General features: G+C 44.0%; 1 protein-coding gene across 3 annotated transcripts; it reads left to right on the forward strand.

Annotated features, from left to right (window-relative positions):
• The first annotated feature begins 546 nt into the window (after positions 1-546).
• Positions 547-16,155, forward strand: itga2b (integrin, alpha 2b). 3 transcript variants are annotated; one of them, XM_030408499.1, is made up of 31 exons: positions 548-732; positions 1,022-1,152; positions 1,311-1,411; positions 1,658-1,823; positions 2,130-2,179; positions 2,372-2,417; positions 2,671-2,790; positions 3,141-3,185; positions 3,261-3,304; positions 6,643-6,708; positions 6,790-6,842; positions 6,950-7,022; positions 7,230-7,365; positions 9,025-9,210; positions 9,330-9,375; positions 10,212-10,313; positions 10,531-10,586; positions 10,680-10,831; positions 10,933-11,046; positions 11,138-11,205; positions 11,695-11,830; positions 11,934-12,026; positions 12,112-12,191; positions 12,981-13,061; positions 13,164-13,269; positions 13,738-13,893; positions 15,001-15,087; positions 15,215-15,334; positions 15,424-15,525; positions 15,611-15,733; positions 15,901-16,155. In XM_030408499.1, the coding sequence occupies exons 1-31, from the start codon at positions 590-592 to the stop codon at positions 16,003-16,005; spliced, it is 3,087 nt and encodes a 1,028-aa protein (XP_030264359.1). In that variant the 5' UTR covers positions 548-589; the 3' UTR covers positions 16,006-16,155. The 3 variants fall into 3 exon arrangements, with proteins under 3 accessions (XP_030264361.1, XP_030264359.1, XP_030264360.1); XM_030408501.1 differs by lacking the exon at positions 15,215-15,334 and having other exon boundaries at positions 547-732; XM_030408500.1 differs by lacking the exon at positions 3,141-3,185.
• The last annotated feature ends 344 nt before the right edge of the window (positions 16,156-16,499 follow it).

Raw genomic sequence — 16,499 nt, forward strand, 5'->3', positions numbered from 1 at the left:
GTAGAGAAGAGGGGAACTTTGTCAGCTCAACAACACACACATCCTCGTTCACTGAGCAGTCAGACCAACATGAATGAGCTCTGACCGCGTTTTAGAACCACAGATGGTGATCAGAACTCATCTCCCTCAGCAAGTCATTGTAGAGTATTTGAGGCCCGTTTCACACCTGGATCAGGTGTTAGGAAACCTGATCCAGGTGTGTTTTCATGTCAGGAAAAGGGATCCTTCACCTCAGCACACTCGTATTAATGACACTATGAAAGTTTGAGGCTTCTGTGTGTCTATGTGAGAGATTAATGAACAGACAAAGAGAGATGTCCCTGAACGCACCACAAACACATGAACAGAACAATTCAGAATAGAAAAAGATAACAAGCTTTTATTTTAAGCTCCTTATCAACAGGAAGCAGACGAGCAGAGCGGACCAACTGACACACACAGCTGTCAATCATCTGGAACACACACACACACACACACACACACGTATCCCCAAACACACACATATACACAGAGGGGTTTATATATGAGGTAGACTGAGAACTGCTTCAGTCTGCACACAGACAGACGGACAGACAGACAGACAGGTGTGATGTGTGTGTTGAGATGTGTGTGTGTGCTGCTCTGTGTCGGCATGTGTGTGTGTCTGAACCTGCTGGATGAACCAGCGATGTTCAGTGGACCGACAGGAAGTCTCTTTGGATTCTCCCTCGACTTTCACACCTCCAACAACAGGTAAGAATCAACTATTAATCAACTTTTAATTAACCCTTAATCAACCATGAAAAACATTACATTAACCCTTTAATTAACATGGTCAACAATATGCAGGAAGTTCTTTGGGTCCAGTTCTTGCAGAAGTTCTGGGGTCTTTGAAGAATTTCTCAGTTCTTTGAAGAAGTTCTTTGGGTCCTTGAAGATGTTTTTCACGTCCTTGACAAAGTTCAGAGGTCCTTGAAAAAGAAGTTTAGAGATCCTTGAGGACATTAAAGGTTCACATTACAATGTAAATGTTCCTCTGCAGTGTCTTTGTTGTCATTGGAGCTCCTAAAGCCAACACCAGCCAATCAGGAGTGACAGAGGGAGGGAGCGTTTTCCTCTGCCCCTGGTCACCTGGAGGCAGAACCTGTGACATCATTGACTTTGACCTAGAAGGTGAGTTTCTGATCTATCTGTTCCTCAATGATTCAGTGGTTGGTCCAATTAGGTAAAATCAGCGTCACCTGTCTCTGACGCTGCTGCTGCTGCTGCTGCTGCTGCTGATGATGATGATAAAACTTATTTTCCTACCTCACCTGTCTCACCTGTCTCAGGTGATGAGAACTACAGCAGCTCTGGTTTATTCTTTCATACCTTTAAGAGCCATCAGTGGTTCGGAGCTACAGTTCGTTCAGTCAGTGACACACAATTGCTGGTGAGAGCACACACACACACACACACACACACACACACACACACACACACACATATACCTGTACCTGTGCACCTTTATATGATGTCATTGACAACTCACTTACTGTCTGCATCAGTCTCTGTGATCTTAAACCAACATGTTGTCTGAACTCAGATCCACAGAGAAGAATAGAAGAATAAAACCATCCCATGATGCAACAGTCAAACAGTTTGTAATCAGCTGTCACTTACTGTGTTTTCTTGACAGGCATGTGCTCCGCTCTTTCATTGGAACGTTCAGAGTCGTGGAGCGGAATCAGGGAAAACTCCTGTGGGGAACTGCCTCCTATTGGACCAGAAGACAGGAAGCTCCACCTCCTTCTCCCCCTGCAAAGGAAGCATGATGGATGAAACATACAAACTTGTGAATAATCGTAAGCCTCACCTGAGTCGTTTTACCTGCACGTTTACTTCATCCCTCACCTGAGTCAGTTTACCTGCAGGTTTACTTCATCACTCACCAGAGTCAGTTTACCTGCAGGTTTACTTCATCACTCACCTGAGTCAGTTTACCTGCAGGTTTACTTCATCACTCACCAGAGTCAGTTTACCTGCAGGTTTACTTCATCACTCACCTGAGTCAGTTTACCTGCAGGTTTACTTCATCACTCACCAGAGTCAGTCAAACCTCCAGGGACTCTTCATGTCTATTATCTTGTCTCCTCTCTCTTGTTGCCTAGATAACGACCAGCGCTACTGTGAGGTCGGCTTCAGCACTGACATCAACAAGGTGAGGTGGTGGTGGGCGGAGTCACAGGGACCTGTTATTAAGTGTTTGTTGTTTTTGATTAACTGAAGGACGTTTATCATCTAGACCAGCCAGGCAGTTACTATGACGATGGATCTATTTACACCAAGTAATCATCAGTTTTAGTATCTGATAAAGTTACTGTGTGTGTGTGTGTGTGTGTGTGTGTTGCAGGAGGGTCGGCTGCTGCTCGGAGCTCCAGGAAGTTTTTATTTCCAGGGTGAGTCGAGACCTCTGCTAGTCACTGACAGACATCACAGGCACCAAATATGGACTCATGGCCGACGACCACATTAGTTATGACATCACAGCCTCATCATCATATTATTGTTGTCATACGCTGAGATCTATGGCAGTTTGTGAGTCTGACAGTCTGATGTGAACTACACATGATGCTGTTACCATGACAACAGACATCAACAGGTGTCTCCGTGCATATAAACATCACGCCATGACCACCATGTTGATTTCAGGGCAGGTCATCACAGTGGCAGTGAGTGACATCATCGACAGTGGGCTGAGCAAAAATCCTATCCCTTCTGTAGCCAGCATCAGCCAGTCAGATGAGAGGGGAGACTATGACCTTTACCGTGGTGAGTAGAGCTGAGGGGGCTTAATTTGTAAGACACTACTTCTTTCAACTGTGAATACATTACCCAGGACTTACTGGGAACACTGCGGTCATCTGTAGCATCATCTGACCCAAAACCAACCAAAGCCCAGCTGATGTTATTTTGCTGATACATTTTCAGCTCAGACAATGACCTCTGCTAACTAGCAACAATTGGCACCTGGCAGTGTGAGCTTCAGCTAATCAGTTGTTCGTTACCTTTGTCAAACCAAAACTCGGCAGTGATGGTGAACGATGAAGGTGAACAAGAGAGAATTCACTTCTCTAAACTCTGATGAAAAATGAATGAAGTTCCTTGTGTGTGTCTACCAGGTTACTCTGTGGCCAGTGGTCAGCTGACTGGAGACTCCACACCAGGTTAATTTAAGAAAAAAATAAAATGAGATGAAATGAAATGAAAAAATATGTGAATGATTGTATGTTTGTTTCCAGATCATCTGGTTGGAGTTCCAAATGACAGAAACACAGCAGGCAGAGTGAGACTTTATTTTAATTCTAATGGATTATATATATATATATATATATATATATATATATATAGATATATATAGTATATATATATATATATATAATATGTGTATGTATATATATATATAGATGTGTATAGATATATATATATATGTATGTATATATATATATATAGATGTATAGTATATATATATATATATGTGTATGTATATATATATATATATATATATATAGATCATATATATATATATAGTATATGTATATATATATATATAGAGATATATATATATATAGACACTATATATATATATAATATATATATACATACACATATATATATATATACACATACACATATATATATACACATACACATATATATATATATACACATACCCATATATATGTATATACACATACACATATATATGTGTATATGTATATATATATATGTGTATATATATATATATATATATATACACATATATATATATATACACATATATATATACACATACACATATATATGTATATACACATACACATATATATGTGTATATGTATATATATATATGTGTATATATATATATATATATATATACACATATATATATACATACACATATATATGTATATACACATACACATATATATGTGTATATGTATATATATATATGTGTATATATATATACATACTTACAATAAAAGACCACTTTAAAATGTGCAGTTTTATCACACAGCACAATGCACAGCGTGCAATTGGCATGCTGAATGCAGGAATGTCCACCAGGGCTACTGTCTGTGAATCGAATGTTCATTTCTCTACCATAAGTACACACACACAGACACACACACACAGACAGACACGCACACAGACATTTATACACACACACACAGATAATATTTCACAAAAGTGAGTACACCCCTCACATTTTTGTAAATATTGTATCATATCTTTTCATGGGACAACACTGAAGAAATGACACTTTGCTGCAATGTACAGTAGTAGTGGGTGTACAGCTTGTATAACAGTGTAAATTTTTTGTCCCCCTTAAAATAACTCAACACACAGCCATTAATGCCTAAACCACTGGCAACAACACTGAGTCAGTGTTTCCTCCAGTATTTTCTGAGACTGTGGCGCTGGTGGGGGGGGGTACTTACTTATGTCATAGGCTATTTAGGGAATGCTCTCACACAGCCATCATGAACGCATGGGCTTGGAATGAACATTCATGTTGTAAAGAAATATTTTTATTATTTGTTTCAAGAGAGGAGTTATCCAAGTCAGAGTCCTGCACGGGTGAAAAATATTGTACTGTGTCGGACACAGATGCGATCGGGTCGGACGCCTGGAGAGGCGGGTCGGGTTTTACGATTGCCATTTTCAAGGCGTCACTTATCATCAGTCATTATTAGCGACACAAATGATAAGCATTTATATTTCATATGAGCTCATTAATGCGTGCTTGCGCCCTCCCAGAACTCCCATTCCCCACGCTGGCTTACTTTCACTTTGAAAAATTGCGTCCGTCCAATTTTCCTTCGGACGTCGGTATCAATTTATAGCGGGTCGGCTCGGGTACGGAATGTAATTTGTGCTACTGTCGGAAAACGGGTCGGTTGCGGTTATATATATGGCGGGTTCGGGCTGGTTTGCAAAATAAGACCCGTGCAGGACTCTGCTCTAAGTGACCATTTTAATCCTCTAGCTAATTATCAAGCTAAATGTCCAACATGCTAGTTAACGTCAAATACTGCGGTGGAAGACGACGGTAAAATATTTCCTTTCTCTAACACTAGATTTATTTATGCCTGAATTTTTAAGGTGTGGCGGCTTTTATTTTGCCGTGGCGGTGCGCCACAGTCAATTACATGTAGAGGAAACCCTGCTGAGTACTCTCCTAAGTGAAAATGTCCAAATTGGGTCAAAGCATCAATATTTTGTGTGGCCACCAGTAGTCTCCAGCACTGCCTGGAGACTCTTGGGTCTGGAGTTCACCAGAGCTTCACAGGTTGCCTCTGGAATCCTCGTCCACTCCTCCATGATGACGTCATGGAGCTGGTGGATGTTAGAGACCTTGCGCTCCTCCACCTTCCGTTTGAGGACGCCCCACAAATGTTCAGTAGGGTTTAGGTCTGGAGACATGCTTGGCCAGTCCATCACCTTTACCCTCAGCCTCTTTAGCAAGGCAGCGGTCGTCTTGGAGGTGTGTTTGGGGTTGTTGGAATTCTGCCCTGCGGCCCAGTTTCTGCAGGGAGGGGATCATGCTCTGTTTCAGTGTGTCACAGTACATGTTGGCATTCATGGTTCCCTCAATGAACTGTAGCTCCTCCGTGCCAGCAGCACTCATGCAGCCACAGACCATGACTCTCCCATCACCATGCTTGACTGTAGGCAAGACACACTTGTCTTTGTACTCCTCGCCTGGTTGCCGCCACACATGCTCAACACCATCTGAACCAAATGAGTTTTTCTTGATCAGTACACAGGACATGGTTCCAGTAATCCATGTCCTTAGTCTGCTTGTCTTCAGTAAACTGTTTCTGGGCTTTCTTGTGCATCATCTTTAGAAGAGGCTTCCTTCTGGGGCGAAAGCCATGCAGATCAGTTTGCTGCAGTGTGCAGTGTATGGTCTGAGCACTGACAGGCTGACTCCACCCATGCAACCTCTGCAGCAATGCTGGCAGCACTCATACGTCTATTTTCCAAAGATAACCTCTGGATATGGCGCTGAGCACGTACACTCAACTTCTTTGGTCGACCATGGCGAGGCCTGTTCTGAGTGGAACCTGTCCTGTTAAACCGCTGTCTGGCCTTGGCCACCGTGCTGCAGCTCAGTTTCAGGGTGTTGACAGTCTTCTTACAGCCTCGGCCATCTTTATGGGGAGCAACAATTCTGTTTTTCAGATCCTCAGAGAGTTATTTGCCATGAGGTGCCATGTTGAACTTCCAGTGACCAGTATGAGAGTGTGAGAGCGATAACACCAAATTTAACACACCTGCTCCCCATTCATATCTGAGACCTCATAACACTAACGAGTGACATGACACCAGGGAGGGAAAATGGCTAATTGGGCCCAATTTGGATATTTTCACTTAGGGGTGCACTCACTTTTGTTGCCAGCGGTTCAGACATTAATGGCTGTGTGTTGTTATTTTGAGGGTACAGTAAATATACACTGTTATACAAGCTGTACACCCACTACTACTGTACATTGTAGCAAAGTGTCATTTCTTCAGTGTTGTCCCATGAAAAGATATGATACAATATTTACAAAAATGTGAGGGGTGTACTCACTTTTGTGAGATACTGTAAATATATGTTTTGTGTGTGTGTTACAGGTGTTGATTTATGATGGGCGGAGCAGAGGATCACTGATAGTCTCCCACAGCTTCCAGGGAGCTCAGGTGAGAGTGTGATGTCATCAGAAACATGAATCTACCTGCTGCAGTTTGGAGGGGAGTGTGACAAGGTGGTGTCTCCTGTAGGTGGCGTCATACTTTGGACACAGTGTGGCTGTAGCTGACGTCAACAGTGACGGGTGAGGACAGAGGGAGAGACGGACGGTGTGTCAACATGTAGAGCATCAACTGTGTGTTAATGTCAGAGTAACTGTGTGTGTGTGTGTGTGTGTGTGTGTGTTTGCAGTCTAGACGACGTGTTGATTGGTGCTCCTCTCTTCATGGACAAAGTGATGGAGCAGCTACAGGAGCGAGGACAGGTTGAGTTCATCTCTGTTGCTGATCTGTCACATTACTCCAGACTCCTAACCCAAACCCTCTTTACAAGTCTTTACTTGTCTCAATGAGTCTTCCTCTCGTCTCTTTCAGCATCAGTCAGTCTGTGATAAAATAAGTGTTCTGATGTTATTGAAGTTGTTTCTTGTCACTTTATGGTCAGACTGCTCAACACTATAATTATTTTCCAGGTGCTTTTGTATCTGCAGAGAAGAGGATCCTCCTTTTCCTCCCAGCCAGACCAATCACTGATCGGCCTCTCTCTATATGGGCGGTTTGGCTCCGCTCTTGCTGTGCTGGGTGACCTGGACATGGATGGTTACCACGGTAACCAGTTTAAAGAATTTTAGCCGATGCCTTCTGATGAGAAATAAAAAAATGGCTGACATGTTCCTTTGCAGCTCCACCACCACCAAGCATGGGGCTTATGCAGCTAGTGTTGCTAATGTAGTGAATGTGGCTAATGTAGCTAATATGGTTAGTGTAGCTAATGTAGTTATTGCAGTTCATGCAGGGAAGCTATAGCTTAGGTGGTAGAGCGAGTCATCCAGTTATCAGAATCCCAGATCGAATTCCTGGCTGCCTGATGTAGAAGCTTCCTTGTGCAAGATCCTGAACCCCAAAAATACTCCTGATGAGCAGGTTGGCACCTTGTGTGGTATCATGGCCTCTGCCATCGCTGTGCGAATGGGTGAATGTGACCTGTTGGAATGAACTAAAACGTGTTGTAAAGTGCATTGCGTGGAAAAATGCTATCGTAATGCAAGTACATTTTCTATGTGGCTAATGACAGTAGCTAACATGGCCAGTGGTGATCTATGGCGGTTCTAGACAAATGTTCCTGGGGGGCCAGTGTTTAATCAGAGGGGCACATATAAAAAACGGAAACAAATGATATTTAAACATTAAACACTTTAATTTTGCTTTACATTAAAATCATACAAAAGTTTATTTTGTACATAGAGAGTGCATCCAATGAAACAATGAGGTAGGGCCATCAATGCTGCAAAAGGTGGGCATGGACCCCTGACCCCCTCATACCAGTCTGGCCTAAAGCTCCGTCTCCTGTCCCCCATCAGAGTGGTTGAGAATATGTTCAGCTTGGGCTGCACTGCTACATCGTTCTTGGACTTGCTGATATCTGTGGAAAGATGCACAGTAAATAGGGCACAACTATAAACAACATTTATTTACTCATGTATGCATGTATTTTAAAATGTAGGGCAAGTATTTGTTTATTTTTTTAACATAAGAATTCCATATTAATGACGCAATTTTATGGACACACTGTACTATGAATTGTAATGACATTGTGTAGAACTAGCTAGGATAGTGACATTCGGATACTTGCTTCTGCTTCAGTGAGTTTGCTTCCATATTTAAACATAGCGAAACCAGACATTTACAAACTTGATTTTCTTATCGGAGTGAGGAACAACAGTAACGTGCAACAAATCACTTGACGGGATGAAATCGTTTTGCTTACCTTCGCCTCTTGCAACAAGACATTAGCGGCTCCTCTCTTCAAAAGTTGTTGCTGTTGTCCTCATTCTCATTGGGCGCGTCACTCTAATTAATCCGTGTATAATGTTGAGTCACATTAGTTCCACTTTTGGCGCTAGCTTGTAAAATAACTTGATCAATTTATTTCCTTTTAATTTTATCATAGCTCAGGGGGGGCCACAGCGGGGGCCAGGGACATTTTTTTTTTTTTTTAAGATTTTTTCCGGCATAGACACCTTTATTTAGCAGTAGACAGATAGGAAATATGGGAAAGAGAGGGGGACGTGACCTGCAGCAAAGGACCTCCGGCCGGAATCGAACTGGGGTCAGCTGCGTATGTGGCATGCGCTCTAACCACTCGACCACCTGCGCGCCACCAGGGACATTTTTACAGGGGCACTTGCCCCTGTAGGCCCCCGTGTAGAACCGCCACTGCCTATGTAAAAAGCAAATCACCAAACAATGATCCAACTGTCTCTACAGATGTTGCTGTTGGGGCTCCTTGGTCAGGAGACAATAGGCAGGGCCAGGTGTTTATTTACCTGGGCAACATTGATGGTCTGTCAGCCACACCCTCCCAGGTGATTGATAGCCCGTTGCAAAGCAACAAAATGGCATTTGGCTTTACTCTGAGAGGCGGGGCTGATATAGACAACAATGGATACCCAGGTACGTTCAAAAATTATGCATCAGAGCAGATCAGCAATCAGTAAATAGCAAATGATGATCAATAGTCAGTGATCCGTAATCGGTGTTCAATCGCCAGTGTCACTGTCTGTGTGTTTTAGACCTGCTGGTTGGAGCGTGGGCTGCAGACCGAGCTTTCCTCTACAGGTAGGAGAAAGGTGATCATATTAATCAGGTGTTCTGGAATGTTTTAACAGAAGAATTGATTGAAGGGAAAGATCAATTCAGGAAAATAAACTGTTGGCACAGAACTCACTGAAACACTCACCTGCTTAGCCCTCACCTTTGGTCAGAGTGAACCTCAGTGACATCACTGCTCTCAGCTGTGACATCTCATGATGATATTAAGTGTGTTTACATGACACTCGAGAAAACCGAATTACTGTGTTAATCCGACTATGATTGGATTTTAAAGATGCATGTATACACCTTAGTCTGACTGAAATCGGACCGGATCAGATTTCTCATAGTCGGATTAAAACACCTAGATTATTCGATTGATAGTCGCATTTCGCGTTCTGTGCAGGCTCGAGATTTCTTTCCCCGGGGCCGTGAGCCGGAAATAGAAGGACAGCGGCGACGGCATCTTTCCTCCGAAATAACCGCAAGCAAGTGCACCATTGTGCATCTAGTTTGTGTAATTATCATGTACACCATATACGTAATGTAAGATTACATTAAAGATGTAGCTTCATCTCGCTCTTCATACGCCATCTTTCTGGAATGTCGAGGCAGTTTGTTGTTGCTGGTGACGTAAAGAGGTCAGTCGGAGGTGTTTCTGTTACCACTAGTTGAAATGGGTACAGCGCCACCTAGCGTACCGGGTATGACATGCTTCAGACAATAATCTCATTTTCTCACCGGCATGTATACTCGGACAATTGCAGTTGTCTGATTGAGCAGCATAGTCGAACTATGGCTGTAATCTGACTAAGGTGTGCATGTAAACGTACTGTATGTGACTAATGTTTTCATGTGTTCAGATCCAGAGCAGTGATCCGGTCCAGAGTTTCTCTCTCTCTGTTGCCAGACTTCCTGAATCCAGAGGACAAACTGTGTCAACGAGAAAACACACCTGTGACCTGGTAACTAGCTATGTTATAACCAACTAACCAACTGACTAATTAACTAACAGACTGACTGAGAGCTTTCCAATCAGTACAGTGACGTCCTCTGTTCTGAGACAAACTTCTAACTCTCCAGGATGGACAGACATGCAATAGATGTCCCATGTACAGATCAGACTGATCAGGCAGCCTTAACGTGTTCTTTTTCCCTGGAAATGTTCTTTCCTCTCCACAGTTTTGTCATCCAGGTGTGTGTCCACCTGTCTGGTCACAGAATCCCACAGCAGACAGGTAAACACACCTCACACATTTGTTCTCACCTGCATTTACTCATACAGATACTCAGGTTGTTCTGTCTGTCTGCCTGCTGATTGGTTGAGGCAGTCCTGGGGGTGGAGCTACAGTTGGACAAGATGAAGCAGCCAATGGCAAGACGGACACTGCTGCTGTCGACCAACCAGCCACAGGAGACCGTGAGACTGACGGTCCAGAGTGAGGTGGGCGTGGCCTGCATTAATCAGACCGCCTACTTGAGGGTGAGTGAGTGACAGAACAAAAACACATGAAGAAGAAGTGCAGAGTCACACCTGTGTGTGTGTGTGTGTGTGTGTGTGTGTGTGTGTGTGTGCGCACACAGTCTGAAGAGGATGTTCAAGATAAGTTGAGCCCAATCTTCATCACCGTCAACATCAGCCTCCTCAACACTACCCAGCATGCTTTGCTGCACGGACAAACACATGCATCTGCACAGGTGAGTCTGACACACACACACACACACACACACACACACACACACACACACACACACTATATACTATATTTTTAAGTGTATGTGTGTGTAGACCAGGATCATTCTGAACTGTGGAGACGACAACATCTGTGTTCCTGACCTGAAGCTGACTGCTGAGCCGTGAGTCATTAACACACACACACACACCAGTAAACAACAATAAACAGTTATTCTAGTGCTAACGAATATTGTGACACATTTAAGCATTAAGGCTAAAATGCTGCTGTCAGAAACATGACAGGAAATAAAATGAACATTTTCTGACAGCTCTGATGGAGCTCAGGATTTATCAGGAGCTGCTTTACTCCAACCTGAACACAGAACCTGAGTTATCATCAGATCTGGATCCATTCTGTCCAAGCGTCAGCAGACTAGATCATTAATAAGGTGAAGCTGCTGTGCCTCGTGTGTTGTGCACATGATCTCTCTGAGACTACACAATCCCAAACAGGGAAACTGAGTGACTACAAACAGGACAGATAACAAGTGGGACAATGATAACATGGCATTGCACCATAAACACAGATTATCTGTTGTTTGACTCACTACTGTTACTACATATTTAACCGTGTGTGTGTGTGTGTGTGTGTGTGTGTGCGTGTGTTTTAGCCTGTCAGACAGTGTATTGGTCGGTGGGGATCAGTCGGTGTTGTTGTCTGTGTCGGCGCAGAATGACGGTGAGGGAGCGTACGAAACTGAGCTGGTGGTCCAAATCCCAGAACACACACACTTCCAGAGCAGTCAGGTGATGCGCAGGCACACACACGCGCACACACACACACACACACACACACACACACACACACACAGATTGATATTATTTACTCTGTGTTCTTTGTCGTCCGCAGGGTGTTAACAGACTGGTGTGTGTTCAGAGGAAGGAGAATCAGACTGTCATTGTGACCTGTGACCTCGGCAACCCCATGAGACAAGGACACACTGTAACACACACACACACACACACAGCTAAATCAGTAGTAACACATACACACACATAAATATAACTGTCTGTCTCTCTGCCCTCAGCTGCAGACAGGTCTTCTGTTCAGTGTGGGCCATCTGGAGGAGGTGGAGAGTCACATCACCTTCAATCTGAAAATCAGGAGGTACGAACTAAACCTGTTCACACCTGCTGTCATCTCCGTCCTTAGTGATCAATCAGTGTTCAGCTCAGTGTCTGTCAGTTCACAGCTACATTAAAGCTCCTGTTTGTAAGATGGTAAAACTGACGCTTTGGGTTTCCCAACTCGTCAGATACTGACGCTTTAGGATTGTAGGTCGGGTCGGCCGCCGTCTGAAAGCGTCAGTATCTGACGAGTTGGGAAACCCAAAGTGTCAGTTTTACCATCTTACAAACAGGAGCTTTAACCTGCATCTGAGTGACCACCTGTGATGTGATGTCACTTCCTGATCTATACGAAACAAACCCGTCCATCACTGAGACAAACAGACACAAAGACAGAAAGAAGTTCATGTAGAAGTGTGTTCTACACATGTGTTCAGCTGCGTTGAAAGAAGTTCATGTTTGCTGAATGAACAAGAAGGTCCAAATAATGCAGAATGAGTCAGAGACAGAGTTTCACAGAGTTTATAAAGTGTCTCCAACTCAACAACACTAAACATCAATGTTGGCAGGTAAGACTTTAGCACTTTAGACACAGAAGCAGACAGGCTGGTACAGACATGCTGCCACAAACTGACACTTTTTACAAGGAGACAAACAACTTCAGCTGAAAGATTTAATGCTGAATTTACAACAAGGACACAATGACTTACAATCTGTCACACACACAGTTTCATGTTTGTGTGTTTCTGTTTTTTGTCTGTTTCTAACCTGTCTCTCTCTCTGTATGTCTGACCTGGCTGTGTTTCTCTCTGACCTGTCTGTCTTTCAGTAAGAACTCAGTGAACTCCAGCAGTAACGAGGTCTCAGTGGAGGTTCAGGTGAAAGCTGAGGCGTCGTTGGAGATCAGAGGGTAAAACAATCGTCAATCAATAATAAATTATCTCTGGAGTATCAATAAAGGCTGACTGATCGATTGATCTACAGACTGAATGATGTCTCTTTGTGATTCTAGTGGCTCCTCCCCTCCTGAAGTGGTCCTGCCTCTCCCTGATTGGCTTCCTGCAGAGCATCCTGGGAGTTTAGAGGACGTGGGTCCACTGGTGGAACACGTGTACGAGGTGAGGTAGGGGTCATTTACCTGGTCCCAGGTGAGGCTTCATCACCTCTATGAATCTGAACCCTCTAGTTAAGAGTTCTGGATCTGACCCTTCTCCAGGGACCAGGAACCAGACAGGTGTAGTGAGACAGGTAACCCAGGTGTGAGACTGATGTAAGCACAGTCTCAAACATCAGGGAGTCTGTGTGGGTCGTCTGCTGGAGGACATGAGGGGGGGGGGGAGACACACTGAACCCTGCTGGTCTGCTTCTGTCACTTGATCACGTCAGATGATCAATAACAAGCTGCACCCATTGATAACAATCAGGAAAATGAGTAATGCTAACTTGTTGCTAAGTTAGCACCTAGTACTGCTAACATTGTATGCGAACCTGAATGTAACCCAATGTATTATATTGATCTGACTGATGATATTAATAAAATGTCTGATATTGATGATATCGGTGATATTGATGATATCGGTGTGTAGCTGAGGAACCAGGGTCCCAGTGCGGTTAACGCCCGGCTGACAGTGGACTTCCCCTCCACATGGCGACATCACTTCCTGCTCTACGTCTTCTCCAATGCTTCAGAAGAATCACTGAGCTGCAGGACCCTGAATGCATCACAGTTAGACCCCTTCAAGGTCCAAAAGCTGTCTGTCTGTCTGTCTGCCTCTCTGACCTGTCTGCCTCTCTGACCTGTCTCTCTCTGACCTGTCTGTCTCTGACCTGTCTCTCTCTGACCTGTCTGCCTCTCTGACCTGTCTGTCTCTGACCTGTCTGCCTCTCTGACCTGTCTGCCTCTCTGACCTGTCTGTCTCTGATTTGTCTCTCTGACCTGTCTGTCTCAGACAGGTCAGAGAGACAGACAGGCTCTGCCTCTCTGACCTGTCTGTCTCTGATTTGTCTCTCTGACCTGTCTGTCTCAGACAGGTCAGAGAGACAGACAGGCTCTGCCTCTCTGACCTGTCTGCCTCTCTGACCTGTCTCTCTCCGACCTGTCTGCCTCTCTGACCTGTCTCTCTCCGACCTGTCTGCCTCTCTGACCTGTCTGTCTCTGACCTGTCTGTCTCTGACCTGTCTGCCTCTCTGACCTGTCTGTCTCTGACCTGTCTGCCTCTCTGACCTGTCTGTCTCTGACCTGTCTGCCTCTCTGACCTGTCTCTCTCCGACCTGTCTGCCTCTCTGACCTGTCTGTCTCTGACCTGTCTGCCTCTCTGACCTGTCTCTCTCCGACCTGTCTGCCTCTCTGACCTGTCTGTCTCTGACCTGTCTGTCTCTGACCTGTCTGCCTCTCTGACCTGTCTCTCTCCGACCTGTCTGCCTCTCTGACCTGTCTGTCTCTCTCCGACCTGTCTGCCTCTCTGACCTGTCTGTCTCTGACCTGTCTGCCTCTCTGACCTGTCTCTCTCCGACCTGTCTGCCTCTCTGACCTGTCTGTCTCTGACCTGTCTGCCTCTCTGACCTGTCTCTCTCCGACCTGTCTGCCTCTCTGACCTGTCTGTCTCAGACAGGTCAGAGACAGACAGGCTCTGCCTCTCTGACCTGTCTGTCTCTGACCTGTCTGTCTCTGACCTGTCTGCCTCTCTGACCTGTCTCTCTCTGACCTGTCTGTCTCTGACCTGTCTGCCTCTCTGACCTGTCTCTCTCTGACCTGTCTGTCTCTGACCTGTCTGCCTCTCTGACCTGTCTCTCTCTGACCTGTCTGTCTCTGACCTGTCTGCCTCTCTGACCTGTCTGTCTCTCTGCAGCTGCTCAGTAACTCGTCCAGAGTGTCTGTAGTTTCTCCGTTGATCCAGCAGGAGGAGACAAACTCACACAGTCAAACTGTTCATGTGGTAAATAAACAGAAACACATTCATTAGATTTATCTAATAAAATTCAAGCATCATGAGCTTAAATTAAAATAAACCTAGTGTGTGTGTGTGTGTGTGTGTGTGTGTGTGTGTGTTTGTGTGTGTGTAGAACTGCAGCAGCAGTGACACAGGGTGTATTAGGTTTGTGTGTGATGTCATAGCGTTGGGGCGGAGCTTTAGCGCTGTCATCCGAATATCAGCCAGACTGTGGACACACACACTTGCACAGGTACACACACACACACACACACACACACACACACACACACACACACACACACAGACACCACTACTTTCACTTCCTGTCTCTTTGTACAGACTCCCTACCTGAACTATGAACTCGTCTCCTCTGCCTCCTATGATGTCATCAATGCATCATCAAAGGTGCAGCTGCTGCTGCTGCCAAGTGGACACACACAGGTGCCTGCCCACGCACACACGCACACACAGATCAACAACTGAACTCCAGTCATTTTTACTACTGTGTGTGTGTGTTTGTGTGCAGACTCATCTCAGTGTGTCCTGGCGTCCTCCTGACGGAGAGAAAAACATTCCTATTGGCTACATCGTCCTATCAGTCGTCTCCGGACTTCTTCTCCTGAGCATGCTCAGTGTCGTCTTCTGGAAGGTAACAATCAATAAAGTCAATAAATGTATTGATCTGAACAATCATAGGTCGAATGAGAAACACTTTATTTTATTCCACTTATCCTGAGTTAATAAAACATGAATTAATGCTTGATTAACACGTGTGTGTGTGTGTGTGTGTGTGTGTGTGTGTGTGTGTGTGTGTAGCTGGGTTTCTTTAACCGTACTCGCCCCCCCACTGATGATGATGACGATGATGATGATGAAGATGAAGAGCAGCGTCTGGCTGAGGAGAGTCGCATGACTGAATGACAGTCAGCTCATATTTCTGATGTTTGATTGATCTGATAACAAATATTAATATCTTAACTTGTATTCAACAATTACTTTATTGATCTGATCAAATTGTTTTGAATGTTTATGATGAAATGTATCATTAAAAGGGGTTTATCTTCTGTTCAACACTTGTTTATTTATAAAGTTCATTCATATAGTTTATTTATGAAGTTCAGTATCAATAGAATAGATGTTTATTGTCATTGTTTCAGAAACAAAGAAACACAGATAGCAGCTCTTTGTTTGACAATATAAATATCATTATGAACAGGTATTGGAAAAAATAGAAGTAGATAAAAAAGTTAATATATATAGTTAAAGTTTAATTAATATAGTTAATATATAGTTTATTAATGCAGTTTATTAATACTGTATTTACTGCTCCAAAGTCCTTTGTTTGTTTACTGACATAGTTTTTCTCACAACAGTAATAAAATATTTTCAAAAAGTGAAAGAAAACAACAAACTGG

This window comes from Sparus aurata, chromosome 23, assembly GCF_900880675.1.
Source record: "Sparus aurata chromosome 23, fSpaAur1.1, whole genome shotgun sequence".
Classification (NCBI taxonomy): Eukaryota; Metazoa; Chordata; class Actinopteri; order Spariformes; family Sparidae; genus Sparus; species Sparus aurata.

Excerpts from the sequence above, each read along its gene's own strand:
- itga2b (XM_030408499.1), top strand. The coding sequence starts at position 590 with ATGTGTGTGTTGAGATGTGTGTGTGTGCTGCTCTGTGTCGGCATGTGT. Across the intron at positions 1,824-2,129 it reads ATACAAACTTGTGAATAATC|ATAACGACCAGCGCTACTGT; the intron begins GTAAGCCTCACC and ends CTTGTTGCCTAG. Across the intron at positions 13,062-13,163 it reads GCGTCGTTGGAGATCAGAGG|TGGCTCCTCCCCTCCTGAAG; the intron begins GTAAAACAATCG and ends TTGTGATTCTAG.